The following is an 18,012-nucleotide window of genomic DNA, read 5'->3' as shown; positions in this document are numbered from 1 at the left end:
TGAAATATCAATCCTATCAAGAGTATTATAATATCTAAATATAAGGAGAAAATGTGGATTATTAGTAAAATATAGAACAATAAAAATATGATTTACTACAAAGAAATCACTCACTCCAAATTAAAAATTAGAACTATGTTTTGTCATCATTGACTTAAAAACAAAATAATCATTGAATTTGTAAGAATAAACTCTTGTCAATTTCATAGTGATTGGATAATACTTAAAACACCAACTTTATTATTCCAATCACACCTTCACTCGTCCATATGTTGCCATAAGAGACAACACGTTGTTCCCAAGAGATGGGAGATATGCCTCATGATAATATCTTATATACCATATTGCAACACAAGCAAATTCAAAGAGTGGGGATATGAAGCCTTCAACACATATCTTCTTCAATAACATCCAAACTTAATTGTATACCGATCTTCCAATAGTAATGATACTCTTTAGATGCAAGGACTATCTACAATTTAGTTCGCAATGCTTTTGATACTATTGGATTATAGATAACATACTTACTACATTGATTTTCCCTTTTATCATTTCCAAGTGTGGTAATCTTTTCATAGTGTCAACAATGAACTTCTTTGTTTAAAATATCATAAGTTATGTGGTTGTTATATATGCCAATTGGTTTTGGATTTCAATTGCTTCAATAATGGGCTATTCCATGTCAATATAAAGGGTGAATTTCATGTCTTTTCAATATCATGGGTGTTTGAGATCCTCGTACAATATCAAAAGGATCACTAATATTTTTATGTTTGTGTAATTTTTTTGTGATGTTTTTTTTTGGCAAGACAATGAAAAATACATTCTTAAGGTGTGAGATGCACAATACAACATATCTATTTAGTAAAAAATGTACTCTCATATTAGGAAAGATAGAAACAACAACCCCCAATGTTCTAAATATATAAAAACTAAAGCACCTCAACACTAAAAAAAAGTCCATAAAATTTAGTAATGTTTGGAAAGGGTCAAAGCCTATGTCGAGTTCCAATTTAAAAAAATTGACAAATCTCCTACATATATTTAGTTTTAAACCCTACACTAGATTCCTTGATATGAAGTAGACTCATAACCTTGGCCAGGGTTTCCTTAGAAAGTGTGCTAGTAGTCATATTCATCTCTCTATAAATATGTATAATTGAGATTTTGGAGAATCACAAAGAGGTTGTCTTTAATTGAGTTGGAAAAGGTTGTACTAAGATATCCATAATATCTTATTCACTACTCATCCTTTTTACAACTATAGAAGAATCCCATAATGATGAAGTTATAAAATGTTAATGTTTAGAGCCAACCACAAGATTCCTACAAGTGTTAAAAATCAACCTTTTTGTTTGTGCCTTGACCCACATTAGTAGAGAAATGACAATAGTGTTGATCATGATGGAATAAAAGCCCACAAATTTTCCAAGTACAATCTACCATCTAACATGTACTATAAAAAATAAAATAAATAAAAATATCCTAGGTTAGGGACTCATCATCTATTAAATCTCCAATCGTCATAGACTTTGTAATTTTCCCTTGAGATTTATAAAACTATGCCATAACACAAACATGAGAAAAGAACCAAAATGTTGGGATAAATCTATCTTTAAGTAGATGCCCTGAATAATGATAAAAGGAACAACTCAAAAATCATTTAATTCTCAATGGAGAAATCAAAGTCTTAAACCTTCTTCCACTATATTTCTTTTCCAAGCATTATTTATGCTTAACTACCTATCAATGTCCTTCCAATCTTGTAAACCATGAGAAAATCAAGCAAAAATGCGTGATACATCTTCATCTACAATCTTGTATAGGTAGTAGATGGTTGGACAATGTTTTTGCTTCTTTTGTAATAAATCCCAGTTAGGAACTTGATTCATAAGAGTAAGATACATAAAAACTTTTACCTTTTTGGGCATTCTAATCTTCGTAATCAAATATCACCACCAACTTTGTGTCTATCCCTCCAATGCCATCAACACCTCATACTCAAGTTTGGCACTATAATAACCTCTCATGTTCTTCTCATTTTAGATTAACTCATCCAAATCTTTAATTAATATTATGTGATCATTCCTTGGCGCATTAATATAATTTTCCCAAGTATTAACCTAGTCACCTACTAAACCCAATTCTTCAACAAAAAACCATCCTTGTTGCTGAATATTGGTCATTTCCCCATCAATCAAATGATTTGCGGTAAAAATGCCTTATAATTGTAATAGCTAAACAATATATTTGGATAGAAACATATTGTTTTTGCATCCCATAATTGCATCCACACCCACCTTTACCTGAAAATCATTTCCAATATGTCAGGCTAAGTGGAACCAATGCTTAGATAGATAGACACTAAGGCTTTCCAATGATTTGAAGCATTTTTTAAACTCTAGACAAGGTTTTGAATCAAGTCTAAGAATGGAGTAGGAGATGAATATTTATCAACCATAATTATTTTCCTTTGACTTTTTTTTAAGCACAATCATGTTAGCTAAGTGTGTAAATAAATACGAGACTAACTACTTGCAAAACAGGAAAGAAGATAGACTAAAATTATTAAAAATTTAACTAGCGAACCAAGGAGATAATTTGAATTTCTCATAAATTTGATGATATATTATATTTGACTAGTAATATAATATATAGACTCTCCAATAGGAAGAACCAATACGAGTTAGGTTGGGATTCCAAGAGCATTTACTCAAGTAACAACAAAAGCACTTTCTTTACTTGGCAAGTGAGTCAAAATTAGATCGGGAGACCTAAAAATTAGCAAAATATTCAATAATGGAGTGAATTAGGAGTAAGTGGAGTAAGAAACTAGTTAGAATCAAATAATAACTCTCACATGCAAACAACTAACCAATTAAACTCCAAAATAGGACTAAAAATCAACTAATAAGGGGAGGAGTAAAAAAATTGTTGGCTAATTGTTATAAAAATAGGGAAGAATTGTGAATTAATGATAAGGGGGTATATACACAAGGGAATGTACATTAAAGGAGTGGAACTAACCATGCCATATTCCAACCAATGTCTAGTTAGTGCCACTTATCATCCTAGTTGGCACCCTCGCTAAAAAGAAGAAAACCTTAAAAATAGAGAATGTACCAAATTATAGGGAATGTCTAGTCATATGTGCCCCTAATAATGTATGGAAGAGGGTAAAATGATGGCTAATGTGTAGACCTTGATGGTGTCCTAATGAAATACTGAGTGCAATGTACCCCAATAACGCCCCTAAACCTCAATCGGGGAATATATCGTTGAATGAAACTTGACAATTCTTAGCCATGTTAAGTACTCATGAACAACAACTATGTAAAATCAATCAATGAGTCCTGGAAATTTATAGGCATATGAGGTAATTATGAAACAAATTATGCAAGACACAATATTAGAATAGTGAGGTAGAGAATTAAAACCTAATGGGAAGAACCCTCCCCATTTTAAAAATACAATGCAAACTATGTCAATTATGTAGTTGCTACAAAGAAGAGTGGTGTTGTTAATCCCCATTATGGATTGTCCTCAAACCCATCATATACCATCATAAAATAATCCTTTTTCTGTTGGTTGAGCCTTGTACTTACTAACGGTAAAAATGAGAGTTTGTGGAGTACCAAAAATTTGAGAACTAATTCCCTATGACCTAGCAGTTTCACCATCTGGTTGACGAATTGAGTGTAGAGTATGATCTACCCTCCGTAGCATGTGATTTGGATATGTAATGGCTTATTTATGGAATTCTAAATTGAATCCTAAAATATAATGAAAAACATGATCCAAAGAGCGTGCAAAATCATCTTGAATATGTCCCTTGAAAAGAGGTGGACGAGAAGATATTCTAGTAGGAAGAATGCAAGTATCGAGGAATAACGATTCGATGCATCTGTATTATTAGAGGGACTTGAGTATAAAACCCATTTATCAGACAATGAAATAGTTTCAGTTAAGGCATAATCCATTCCTTGATCCTCTAGTGGCTTGTGTTTAATCTTCTTCTTGCCATTGTTTGGAATGTAGTCATCTAGATTATGTTGTTGAAGTACTTTGGCCATTAGATCAATTGTATTCATCTTACAAAAACTCTTTGGATGGAACCCCCTATTGTAATAGCTACAATTTGTTCTCATCTTCGTAGATTTTTCTCCATTGGGAATCTTAGTCTCCTTATTGGATTAGGAGCTTTCTCCATCTATATGATCAAGAGACATTTTTTTTGTTTGCCTTTATTGTTACCATCCTTCACTGCGAGCACATATGGTGTGGAAAGCTTAAGACCCCAAATGTGCATGAGCATATTCTACTCGTGTATTAGGGACTCAATGAAATCATCCAAAGATGGCATCTTTCAATTCTTAACCATGGAGAGTTTAGCAATATGGAGAGAAGAGACAAAGACATAATATTGAGGACTTACTTTAGAAAATATAAAAAGGAGAAGTTGCTCCTCCTTTCTATCTATCCCACAAGCCTTTACCCATGTCATTAGAGCCCTGAACTTGGGGAAGAAGTCTCGTAGGGCCTTAAAATGGTTTGGATCTAGAGTAATCTACTCATTCTAAAATTGATGTCCTCTCAAATCATCTTGCTTTCTAAACAATCCCTTCGGCTTTGTCCAAAGTTCTTTAGGTGTTGAGAATGACTCAACATGAAAAAGTAGATTAGGGGAGATAACCAAACAAAGTATCCCATAGATTTCATCCATCCTATTGGGATATTTTCATTTCTCAATGGTTGGTGTAGGCTCAATTGTAGTTCCCATTGTAACCCTATAGAGTCCCTTACTACGCAAAAATAGAAGGATCTTTGGCTTCCAACCAAAGCAATTGAAGGGAGTGGGGATCATTATAAGTTAGTCCATTCTTTGTGGGTTGTTCTAGTATTGTCAAAACTACAATAAGATATCAATATTTTTCACAAACTCACTTATGCTTTGATATCATGTTGGATTTTAAACACAATCACATGATCTAAGTGTGGAAAAAAAAATACTAAATTAGCCACTTATGAAACAAGAAAGTAGAGAGAATAAATCATCTATTAAAATTAGGTTGGGATTCCAAGAGCATGCACTCAATTATATACAAATGCACTTTCCCTACTTAGCAAGTGAGTCAAAATTAGACCATGAGACCTAAAAATAACAAAATATCCAATAATGGAGTGAATTAGAAGTAAGTGGAGTTAGAAGTCAATTAGAACCAATATTGACTTTGACATGCAAAAAATTAACTAGTTAAACTCCAAAATACAACTAGCAAGTCAACTAGCAAGCGTACAAGAGAGAATAATGGTGGCTAACTACTAAAATTTGTAACTCAGGCTTCATAATGTACATTTGATCACTTGATGTAATCGTATTTATCATTGTAAAGCATATTTATAAATTCTCGAATCAAAGGAAAATTTATTTTGATTCAAGTCAAAGTCCCATTACGACTTTTTAAAGATGAAAATTACAATTTTTGAAATGTAAATTTTAGCTCCAAAAGTGACAAGTTAGCAGGCCCTGGCTCCAAAAGACACCCATTTGACCTAGACAAATCACTATATAGAGGCAAAACCTTCTCCTTTAGAAAATTCATCTCTCTCTTTGAAAATTGAGTTTCTGAAGCTGTTCTTTATGGTTGAATTTCTGAAGTATAATTGTTGAATGATATATTGGAATAAGTTAAAAGAAGATCTACATCCAAAGTAATTATCAAAATTTTAGAAATATTGTGCTAACCCTAATTTCACTAAGAAAATTAACAAAATTTAGGGAGGAATTGTGCATTCGTAGTAGAGATACATGTGCACAAGGGAATGCACATTATTGGAGTGGAATTAGTTATGTTATCCTCCAACCAATGTCTAGCCAACACCACATGTCATCCTAGGTGGCACCCCTCTCTAGAAATAGAAAATGTGCCAAATGATATTAATGTCTAATAGTGGTCATATGTGCCCCTAATAATTTGTGGAATAAAGTCTATTGTTGGCCAAAATGTAGGCCCTGATGAGGTCTCAATGAACTACTAAGTGCACTGTACCCCAACAATTTGGAAATCAAATTCCACAATTTTTTTGTTGCCAAAGACTCGCCAAAAGAAAATATATGTTTCAATCCCAACCACCCTCATGTTTTAGCTTACCCATAGTTTGGAATTTTTCCAAATGTAAACCAACTCTATGTTGGAAATATGATTATACTAAAAGGAGGAAGCGGGCGGGGGGGTGAATCATTATAATGACCAATTTTAATGAATCAAAATAACAATACACCAGATATACGTGGAAACTCTTTGGGGAGAAAACCACAATTTTTTTTTTTATATGAATGCTTTTGTAGGCAGCATCCCATTGCTAGAATGAATTATTAGCACCAACTAGAAGGAGACACCAATCCCCTAAGATAATTTATTAATACCTTCTAGAAGGAGACTTCAATCTGTTGAGGTAATTTATTGGCACAAGACAAACAACGATTTCAATCTAGATATACTTAAGCAACAATATATTAGATATACATGGAAACTCTTATGGGAGAAAACCACAAAATTTATTTATATAAATGCTCTTATATGCATCAACCTATCGTTACAATAATTTACTAGCACCAACTAGAAAGAGACATCAACCCCCTGAGATAATTTACTAGCACCAACTAGAAAGAGACATCAACCCCCTGAGATAATTTACTAGCACCAACGAGAAGGAGACTTCAATCCTTTGAGATAATTTATTGGCACCAACTAGAAGGAGACTTCAATCCCTTGAAATGATTTACTGGCACAAACCAGAAGGAGAGATCAATCTCCTAAAGTAATTTATTGGCACAAACCAGAGTTTCCGATTGGCTCCCTATTTCATATATTTTCAAACTCATATCCATGGGATTTTCAATTATATAGATGGTTTTATCTCATTTAATTCTTCTTTCCTCAAGACCTCTTATGCTTCTACATATCACTTCGTGCTTTGTATCTTTAGCTATGTTTTATCCATTGTCCTTATATGCTGCTCTTTTGTTCTTCACATTACTCCCTACTCTGTACCTACATACAATATCACCCTGATTGTTCATATTTCATTCCCAGGCTCTTCCTCGCTCATACATCTTCTATAGATTTCATTCTCATACTTTTTTTCTCATGTTCAGTGACACAAAACTTCATTCAACATCTTTGTTCTTTCTCGTTCTTTGCACACTTCTGCAATTGTGTTAATGACCATTCCAATCCCAAAATTCTTTGGCTTGTGATATTTATACTACGTTGGCAGAATGTAACCCTAGTAGGGTCGACACACCATGAAACACAATCTAGACAAGCTGGATTATTATTTAATTTTGTGGCTGGAAATCTAGTTTTGATGACTTGAATAAAATTTATTTCAATGACTCTTTATCTCCATGGGGGTTTAAATTTAGTTCCATGAAACTACTTATTATGACTAGTTTAAACAAGCATTTCAGAAAATCTGGATACAGGTTCACTTAGAGCTTTAACATGCTAGCTTAATCCACACAATGCAATTCCTACAATGTTTTATTTAACCTAGCCCTCGAGATTGGGGTTTTTCTTTCTTTTATGTCCAACTACTGGGACCACAACCTTAAAGCATGAGACCTATATATACTAGAATTTGGGTATTTCTTAAGCTGCCCACTTATTTGAGGCCAAGATGAGCCTGAGGCTATATACATTTCCATTCATTTTACACAAAATCTTGTCCAATGGAGCATTAACTAAAATCCTTTTTCATTGTATCCAAATCCATGTATATTGTGATTGAGTACACTATACACACCCTGGAATACCAGATGGGCTGGATACAATTCAAATTGCTTCTACGTGGAACCACAACTAATGGAGCTTTAACTAGAGTTTATTGTTAGCAGTGAAATTGTTGCATGTCCAGAGGCCTGAATACCTGAATGCTCAAAACCACAATCACGCCAGAACATTGACCAGTTGGAACCTTACTTTGACTTGTTCACTGCAACTTCATTTTCCTCTCAATTCTTATGGAGTCAGGAGAAGTGCCATATACCATTGGAGAGGTCTCAGAACATGTTGTTTAACCATACATATTTCATTCTCATTTGGACTAGAGAGTTAGAGAAGAAACTCATTCAAAGGTATGCTATTCAAACTATGTCTTTGACAACATAACATCAATGACAACACATGTTCAACACTCTTACATTTTTACCTCTCCAAAGAGAATCAAAACAAATCCTTCCTATTTTCTCTAACACTCCTTTGAGAATGTGAGGTAATAAAAATCAATATACAAGAGTTGCCTCTAGTTCTACTTTAACCGATGTTAACCTGGCACCATAAGATGACCATTTGTGGCACCAAAAACATATTATTCTCTCAATTTTACTAACCAACAATCATCAACCTTGAATGCCATAATGTGAAGCCTTTAACACAAAACCCAAGTATTTCAACCCTTTTTGCAAATCTACCAAACTAAATTGGAAAAAACTAACTTGTTGAGTCACCACCCTCATTGATACAATTGAAACTAATAGATGGTTTAAAATGATCAACCTCCATATTGATTGCCTTATAGTAAATTACTAAGGTTTCTTAAAAGTTCCTTACCTCGCCAATTGAACCATAAGCAAAGAGAAGAACATCATCAATGAAAAACAAATGGGTTATGTACTCTAAACCCCCTATATTAATTCCTTGAGTTTTCCATTCTCCTTTGGCTACAAATAAAACCCTACTTGAGCCTAGTGCAAACCACGAGGGTGTTTAAAGAAAGAAGAAGCGGAACCATTAATGAAAACCATAAAAGAGACATAGATGATGTACCCATGATCCAATTCACTACTTAAGTATCGAAACCAACATGGATCAAAATAACTCTTAGGTATAACCAATTTTAACATTTATTATAGACTTTGGGAGGCCTAATTTCACTGTGATGGATAGCAACATATTTTGTTTGATTGTATGGAGAGCTTCTTGTGTTGACACAACAATCATGTGAATAACACACCCTTTGAGGAAACCAAATTGCTTCATTGAGATAATTTTTGAGAGTAGCCTTTTAAGGCATACAAAAAATTGTTGGGGATGATCTAAAATACATAATTATATAATGAAATTGGCCAAAAGTCCCCATATGATACTATATATATATATATATATATATATATATATATATATATATATATATATATATATATATATATAGATATATATATATATATACATATATATATATATATTAATGTTTGAAATAAGAATAATAAAAATCAAGTCAAAAGAACCAAGCACTTTAACAAATGGTCTCGTTTTTTAACCACTTTGAGAATATTATCTCCCAAAAGATCGAAAAAAAACCAAGTAAAATTAGATGTGTAGAGTTATTTTCCGGATCCATCGCATTAAATATTGTTAGAATCGACATTTCGAACCATCCTTTGTGGTTCATCATCAGGATAGATCAATATGTGTATAAGTCAAATCTCAATCAAGTGTATAAATGAAGGTATGAGAATGTGATTGGATGGAAATGATAGGGAGCCAACATGACCTACAGGAAGGAGAGTGAATATTAGGTTAAAATTATTTAACTTTGATAATTAATAATTAATACCTTGCTAAGAAGCTTAAACCTATGGTTGGAAACACCATTTCCTTTGTTAAAGATTCCACTCACTTCGTTAATGAGATCAAAATAATTAAAGATTGATCAGAATGACATCGTAGTAAGTTTTGATGTGAAATCTCTCTACACTAACATTCCCATAGATGAAGCCATGAAAGTTGTCCACAAAATCATAGATCCTGACACTGTTAAATTAATATAAATTTGTCTCAAATCATTTTTTTTAAGGTGAAATTTATGAACAAACTTGCGGTGTAGCTATGGGATCTCCTCTATCTCCTATCATTGCCAATCTTTTTATGGAATATTTTGAAACCAAAGCCATTGAATCCTCCCCATTAAAACCTAAACTTTGGAAAAGATTTGTCGATGACACTTGTATTATTTGGCCTCATGGAAAAGAAAATTTGGACATTTTCTTGCAGCACTTGAACAATCAATATGATTCTATCAATTTTACCATGGAAGTGGAGGAGAATGGCAGTCTTCCGGAGAATGGCAGTCTTCCCTTTCATGACATCCTAATCAATAGAAACCAATATGGTTCCATATCTCACCAGGTCTATCATAAAAAAACCCACACTGAACAATACCTTCATGCCAACTCTCACCATCATCTAGCTCAAAAACTTGGGGTTCTCAACACTCTAGCAACCAGAGTTGTACGAATTTCAGATCATGATCATTTTGAACAAGAGAAAAACCATCTTTTGGATGTATTTGAAAAGAATGGATACAAAAGACACCAAGGAATTAGAGCTTTCAAGAATGCGGAAAATCCAAAAAACAAACAACCATTGGATGATATTGTTGGCAAGGTTTACCTCACCTACATATTGGGCACCACTGATAAAATAGATTATATTTCAAAAAAGAACAATATTAAAGCCACTTTTAAACCTATGAACACCATTAGTAGGTGCCTCAAATCAGTCAAATATCCCATTGATCCTAAATGCCATAAAGGGGTTTATTTAGTTCCTTGTTCATGTGGAAAAACCTACATTAGGGAGACTGGTCGATTGATCTTAACTAGGATTCAAGAACATGTCGCCGACATTAAGCATAACTGATCTAAAATCTCAACTTTGGTCGAGCATTTCAGTAAAACCAATCATCATATTTGTATTAAATGCGATGGATTCGGAAAATAACTCTACACAAAATATAAATTGCAGAAGCCTCAATTCAATAAAATTAGATGGTCTAGCCATCCAGTCTAGCACTCCTGTCCTTTTGGAAAGTGGACATTGCTAAGAGAAGTTCATCTTTTGATATCTCTTCAAATATTTCCTAGTTATCATCCCTTGAAACCAACCAAGGGAAAATACTTGTAACTTTTAAAATCTTAACAATAGATACGATGTAGAGCCCTTTGTAGACTTGATCAAAACAATTTATCCTTAGTGAAGCCAAACAATTGAAACCCATTGTTGTATAGACTTTCTCATCTCATAAATCCCAAATAGTATTGACACTTTTTCTATGATTGGAAAAATGGTGGAAAAACTTTGTGTTTTCATCATATAACTCTAACTAGGTTGCTCAACTCTTTAGTCACCATTTCACTTCTCTAACATGTTGCATAATCTTCTTTATGCTTTCAACATTCTCGATCCTAGATCATTTGTCCTCATTGAAAGTACCAAACCCATCACAGTGAAACAACACTTGTAAGTCTTCCCTGATCTCAACCAAAAAGATATTCTCAAGCTTTCTTTTATCTGCTCTCCACTCCACCACATGTTCCTTAACCACTTTTAGGGAGGAGGAAAATTTCTCACTAGTACCTAAAATATTTTATATTACCATCATAAACATTTTAATTTTCTTTTACCAAGTTTTAGAAATACTCTTCTCCAAGACACAATGAAGTGAATTGAATGGGTTTGTAGACTTGTTACCTTAAAGTTCCATTTGAAGAAATACCAAACAATATTCATACATCTCAATATACTCCACCACAAGTCTTATACTTATCCACCAATTATAGAATATAATTATAAACTATGAATCGATCAAAGCCTATTGGGAATACTTACCCTACCTTGTCTGTTGTTTTTCCATGCAAGGTTTAAGGATCTTGGTTCGACATCTAGTAGTCCAAGTTTTTCAACATGGTTTGTAAAACAATATATAGATGATCAAATCTAACTCACCCCACCCATGCCTCCTTTCCATTCGCAATAAAATCAAGTCCATCACCAATGAGCATCTTCCTCTCTTGGACTACATTAAGAGAAAAAAGGTACATCCCCAAAACATTGCTTCTTCCAATATAGACCATACAATTTCATCACCTCAAGTGGTCGGGCCAAACCTTTACTCCAAAATTTTGGTGTAAAGGTCTAAAGATATAACAAAGGAGTTAGTCATAGATAAAGAAGAATTCCTACCTATAATGAAACCACCAAAAATACCCACAAAGTCCACGACAAGGAAATGTTAATGTTCAAGCACCTTATTGAGTTTAGAAATTAAAATCTCCCCAACCATAGACCCTTGATAACCTCTTGTAACAAAATGAAATTAAGTTGTTCCTCCTCCATTGATCTATATAGGGGAAACCTCTTAGACTAGTCACCTAACCTCCTAATGTTTAAAGAGAATAATAACATCAAGGAACATCTTTCATGGGTTGTAATTCCTAAGAACTTTATATATCAAGGCTTGTTTCCCTTTTTAGACTTCAAGTACAAATTTCTCCTAAGAGAGGTGAATAAATGACTTCCTCCTAACAACCCTAAAGGTAACCACTTTGAACACGTTTAACCCTAAGCCACAAGATACCTTGTAAAAACACAACCAAATATTAATATTTTGACTTCAAATTGTAATGCCTCACTCTTCTACGATTTGTAGTCTCAAGAGGAATACTAAACACTTATCCTTCAACTTCTATCTTAGGCCCTACAAAAGTACTAATACATGAGCTCAATGAATTAAAAAAAATAGATTTTGGAAAGTATTGTGGTGAGAGGAAACACCCTTGTTTATTCACCCGTTGGACTTTTTCTTATAGAAAAGGGCCTTGATAGGAGTGGTTCAGGTAATAGGCCCTCCCAAAATTCAACTAAAACATAACCATCAATAAGAAAAAGATTACCTTGGATATGTCAAGAGTACCCTTGTGACTACCATCATTTGAGCTTGGATTTTCAAGTGAGCCCTCAAATGAACATGTAGCTTATCCAAAGAACCCAAGCACAAACTTGAACTGGCTAATGGCTTTGCAAAGCTATATAATTTATTATCTTCACTGATGCTTGAAACCACACACTCCAAATTCCTTATACATTCAACATTTGGTGCAATGACAACCTCATCCTGGTTTTTTTATGAACCAACCTTAAGACAAAAAGTGGCTTGTTTCAAGTTCTTTGCTACACAAACGTCACCAAATGAGGAAACTCTCCACTTCCAAATTGGAGCAGTCAACCACTAAGTGTCCATATTGATGGCCACTCGAATAACGGAGAAGAACATTTTGGCAGTCCATAGTCCAAATGCATACAAAACACTCCATTGCAATCTCCAAATAATACAACAATCCATCTATGATGTTGATATCAACAAGCACCTTTGGCACTAAATAGATGTGATTGATCTTAAAGCCACCATATGCTCATATGGTTTTCTCCAAAATATTTTGAAGATTAGTGAGGAAAGCCACTAACCAAAATTCAAGTGGTAAACTTTAAACCTAAATGGGGACTTTGGATGACTTCTCAAATTGTGGATAAAAATGGGGATGCCAAGGTTTCAAAGAAAGTTAGTTTGCTCCCTAGAACCAACTTCTTGTAGGAACAATGTTTGAATATATATATATATATATATATAGATAGATAGAAAAACCTTAACTAGTAATTGGTTAAATATACGAGGGTCTATATCCAATAATAGGGTTCCACTACCATTGCAACCAATCATTCATCACATTCATCAGAAACCTCTTCCAAGGAACTAGACAATTAGGTTGTTCCCAAGAAAATCCACAAATTGATCAACTGTACTATCCTCCCCAACCAACATATTGACTTTGTCCTCCTTATTCCTTAGAATTATTTGAGCCCTTTGGGCTTTTTTAGACCAACAACTAAAATCCCTTCTCATTAATAGGCCTAACATATGAAAGTCAACCTAGATCCAAATCTTGACCTACAAAACCATGTCCCCCCCCACCATATCTCTGCCAAAAAAGACCTCAGGCTCTAAACACTTCTTTAATATAGATCTTTATTTTGACGAGTGGGCTACTGAAGAAAGAAAAGCTTGAGAGCATAAAGCAACAATGGAGTTAAATCTCATCACATAACCATTATTACTAGCCCCCACAAAGGAAATTGCATGAGGGTTGAGCCCTAATGGTCAACCATGACTGGAAAATCACTTTCCCCAAGATTTTCAAGGAGCAAATGACAATCATTCAGTTTGTTAATAACATAGGAGGATCCACTTTGGGAGAGTTATCCAAAGGTTTGGTCGAAGAAATAACCCCCCCTCGAAGAGATAAAGTTCAAGGATCCAGGGCTCCTAAGCAAAACATCCTCATCATGTAAATGACCCAAATACTTGAAAACATTTGTCCATCCATAGGATCAAAACCATAGTCCACGAGTAAACCCTCCATCTCCTCAACGCTCAGGGTTTTTTATAGACAACATCTCATACCCCCACCCTCCAACTAGTTAAGAATAATCCTAAACATGTTTGTAGATTTTATCTACCAAAATAAAAGTTTATTTATTTTAGATATGTCTATGATTTTTTTGAAATTTTAGATGCTTTATTATATTTGAAGATCTAATGCATTCTTGGTATAACATAATATAGACACTAGTAGAGTTTAGGCTTCTGTGATCCATATCAAGTTTACAAAAGATTTTCGGCGAAGATCACATGAAACATCATTTGTCGACGCGTTTCGAACCAACCAGTGTGGTTCATCGTCAGGACAAGTTGAAGAAACAGATCCAGCTTAGCAAGTTAAATAAACAGAGCAGAGCCTCCAACGGCTAAAAAGACCAACAACTACTTTTGACTAGGTACCGGGATCAAAACCATTTTTAATAATTTAAGGGAAAAAAGTTGCCCTAGGCGGACCAATCCCTTAAAATAAAATAAATAAAAATAATTTTATGATAATAGTTAGTTAAAAATATTAATAAATAATTAAAATGTTATGTTAATATAGACACTATTGAGTTGTGAAAGTTTGACTTAACGAATAAAATTAGATCTTAAAATTTAAGTTATAATGTGCATAATATGGAAATATTTAATTGTAAATGTGTTGAAAAATTGTTATAATCTAATAATGAAGAAAACATATTTTCTCATTTATACTTAAATTTAATTCTCAACTAAGTTCAAATCTTACATAATTTGAATACCACTAAGTAAAAATGACTATATTCAATAATTCACATCAATAAAAATATTTTGCTATCAATTTTATTAAAACTTAACACTCTTATCAATATACAACTTGAGTGGGCCTAATGGTTAAGAGCATGTGTTTCCTCCTAAGAGGTCACAGGTTCAAAACCAGAGGGGGGTAGAGTATGTATGCTTTCGTAGACTTAGTAGTCAAATCGCTGCGTGGAGGTGGGTCCTTGTCCCACAAATAAGGGGGTCTCATACACCAATTTGGTGTCTGGTTTGACTGTGACCTTAAAAATGGATATTATTATTATTAAAACTACCCTTGAAATACCAAAATCACAATTTGTATATTAGTGGTCGAGAGAAGGCACCTCCTCATTTCACAAACTTGTTCCTAGTCTTGAACACTATAAACCATTACTTAAAAAAATTAAATGAAACCCTAGGGAGACATGTTATTCCAAAGTTTTAAAAAAGGCGGGAGAAACATCTAGAAAAAGCCCCCAAAAATGGAAAACATAAACCATTAAAAAAATTAACATGAAATGCCAGAGGGAAAAGTTACGCGAGTGACATGATTGAGATCGACTTTACCGAGAGCTTAAATCTTCGAAGGTCTCTACTTTCTCGTTTCTTTAGTTGCTCGCGAGGGTTTTAGTAGCTCTGGCTCGAATCGCGTATCATTGAAAAGGGTTCCTGCCGAGTACCACTTCGGCTTCTAATAACCAGAAATAACCTTGTAGCTATCACTAATCTCAGTTTTGTAGACGGGAGCATTTTCGAATTCAGCTGTGATTCGGTGGTTTTTGTCCAGTCTAGCGTTTGTTCCCTCGACGGACTGCTAGCCGCCTTCACTTGCAGCCATGCATGCTCCTGTTCTCGTTTTGAGTAAGTAACTTGGACCTTTTGCCCGGATCCTAGCTCTCCTTGAAAACATTGATGCTTTCGTTGCCATTAATGTTTCTTTTTGCGTCGCTTTTTTGTGTAAAATGTTGGTTGTATGGATATGTAGTTATTACAAACCCTAGAAGTTAGTAATGATACAACGTTTGTTATGCCCTCAGTCGAATCATTGCAGGCCATGTGCACAGTTTGTTATTTTAGATTTAAACTCAGCGCCCACTGGCAATCAATGTGAGCGTTAGCTATATATTATTAAGTGAAAACTTGTAAACCTTAAGTGTATACTGGGATATAATTAATATCTGAAGGATGCAATCCGTTTCTCAAAACAGGGCCCATTCTATCTCTTAGGTTGCTGTTTTGATCATTACTTGAAACTACTTTTCTTAGTTGGCCTGGAAGAGATTGTTGTATTTATTGCATTTTTAGTCTCAGATCAGTGTTTTGATATCTTACGAGAGATTACATTGTCTGTTTCTAAGGGGAATCCCATTAAATTCAAAGCTAATCATCCACTACCTTTCCGAAATCTTTCCTCAATCAAGACAAAGCTCAGGGGTTAAACTTAGCTTCATGCTCATTCGGCTTCCACCTTCACAGACTTGGAAGGTGCACACCAGTTGCTTACTGTGTTTTACCTACTCACGATTTCATTCTTAGCATCGTTGTCACTTTCTAAATCAATTCCCCTTGCCATGATCAGTATAGGAAACGAGTTGCCATTGAATGCTCTCTACAGGCTCAATGTACATCAAGGTTAATCTGTAAATCCTTAGGGTAAGCGCATTTTCCACTAAGCAGCGGAACACAGTCATGCTTTTTTTATTGTATCATATATCTCCAAAAAGTCCTTTGGAACACGGGGGCATAAATTTCTAGAGTGATCATAGCCTATGAAATGTGGTTAGCTCTAAATTCATTTCTGCTTTTTGATCAATTGAGATTTGCTCTAGTGCAAGTAAACGACAAAAAAACTAAGTGCAAGCAAACGACAAAAAACTAACTGTTATTGTGAATGAAATAATTTAACATTGGCAACAATTGTGAGACAGACGTGTTTTATGAAATACCACAACCAAAATCCCTGCCATTCTATAATAGCTAGCTTTGGGGTGCAGGTGCAGCTTTTCATTCTGGTATTAACATTGTTTAGAGGTGCCTGGGTGCTCTGCAGGTCCCTTTGCTTGTTCTGCTTCCCTAATTGTAAGCTAAAGATCAAAGTGGCAACCCCATTGCTAAGGATTTCATTCCACATTAGTATGGCTGATTATGGCCATCTAGGGGTTCCATGGCAGCTTTTCTCTATTACAATTTATTTTGTCAATTACTATGAGATCAGCTCAAGCTGCCTCTTAAAGCTGGCGACATTAGCCTCTGAATGCATTTTTATGGCTAGAACTTAGAAGAGGAAATATCCACTTGTGTGATCAAAGTTACGAGTAGTGCTCAAATATAGGAAAAGTCCAAGGCCATCATCTTACTAGTGCAGCTAAATTTTATAGGTTGTCAATGGCCATTAGTTGAAACTTGAGTCTCTTCTTCAACTATTATTTTATAGAGAAAATGTCTGATTTTGGCTGGAATTGCAAATTTAGAAAAAAGTTTATAAATTTGCCATGAAAAAATATTGCAGCTGGGATGAGATCCAGGGTTTGCAATGTTTGTGAATGCCATTGATAACTGATTAACACGAGGGATTGATGGAACGTAGGGCATAGGTATATTGAAGAATGGAAAAAATGTAGAATTTGCTGATTATATTGTTAGTTAGGTAAAATGAATTGAGATCGATTAATATTGAAACATCAAATTTGTTTGTGTGAATGCAGATTTTCATAGATTTTCATATTGTAGATAGACTTTTGGAGCTGAACTGTGTGAATAGGCTGAAACGTCCTACGTTTAGGGCAGACACTCTGTCCATCCCCTACACATTATTCAAAAAGCTTATTTTGTCCTGGACGGGCAGAGTTGTTTGTCCCAAACATCGAGGTTTCAACCTACTCACACAGTTCAGCTCCATAAGTCTCTCTATTAAATTTATTGTCATTAGGATTTTATAGTCTTTTAAGATGGAAATATTGAAGAATG

At 34.3% G+C, this 18,012-nt stretch overlaps 1 protein-coding gene across 1 annotated transcript in view; it reads left to right on the top strand.

Moving 5' to 3' along the window:
• Positions 1-15,601: 15,601 nt before the first annotated feature.
• The window catches only part of LOC149172057 (T-complex protein 1 subunit gamma-like), a 123,920-nt gene continuing 121,509 nt past the window's right edge, over positions 15,602-18,012 (top strand). Inside the window, 1 exon segment of the mRNA XM_089424190.1 lies at positions 15,602-15,906. Within this exon segment, the coding sequence (XP_089280316.1) occupies positions 15,882-15,906 (25 nt within the window). The 5' untranslated portion in view covers positions 15,602-15,881.

The sequence above is a fragment of the Pinus tabuliformis genome, chromosome 4_2, assembly GCF_031772625.1.
Source record: "Pinus tabuliformis cultivar Carrire ecotype Pingquan chromosome 4_2, CPIR1, whole genome shotgun sequence".
Classification (NCBI taxonomy): domain Eukaryota; kingdom Viridiplantae; phylum Streptophyta; class Pinopsida; order Pinales; family Pinaceae; genus Pinus; species Pinus tabuliformis.
This window is presented reverse-complemented; position numbering and strand designations above follow the sequence as displayed.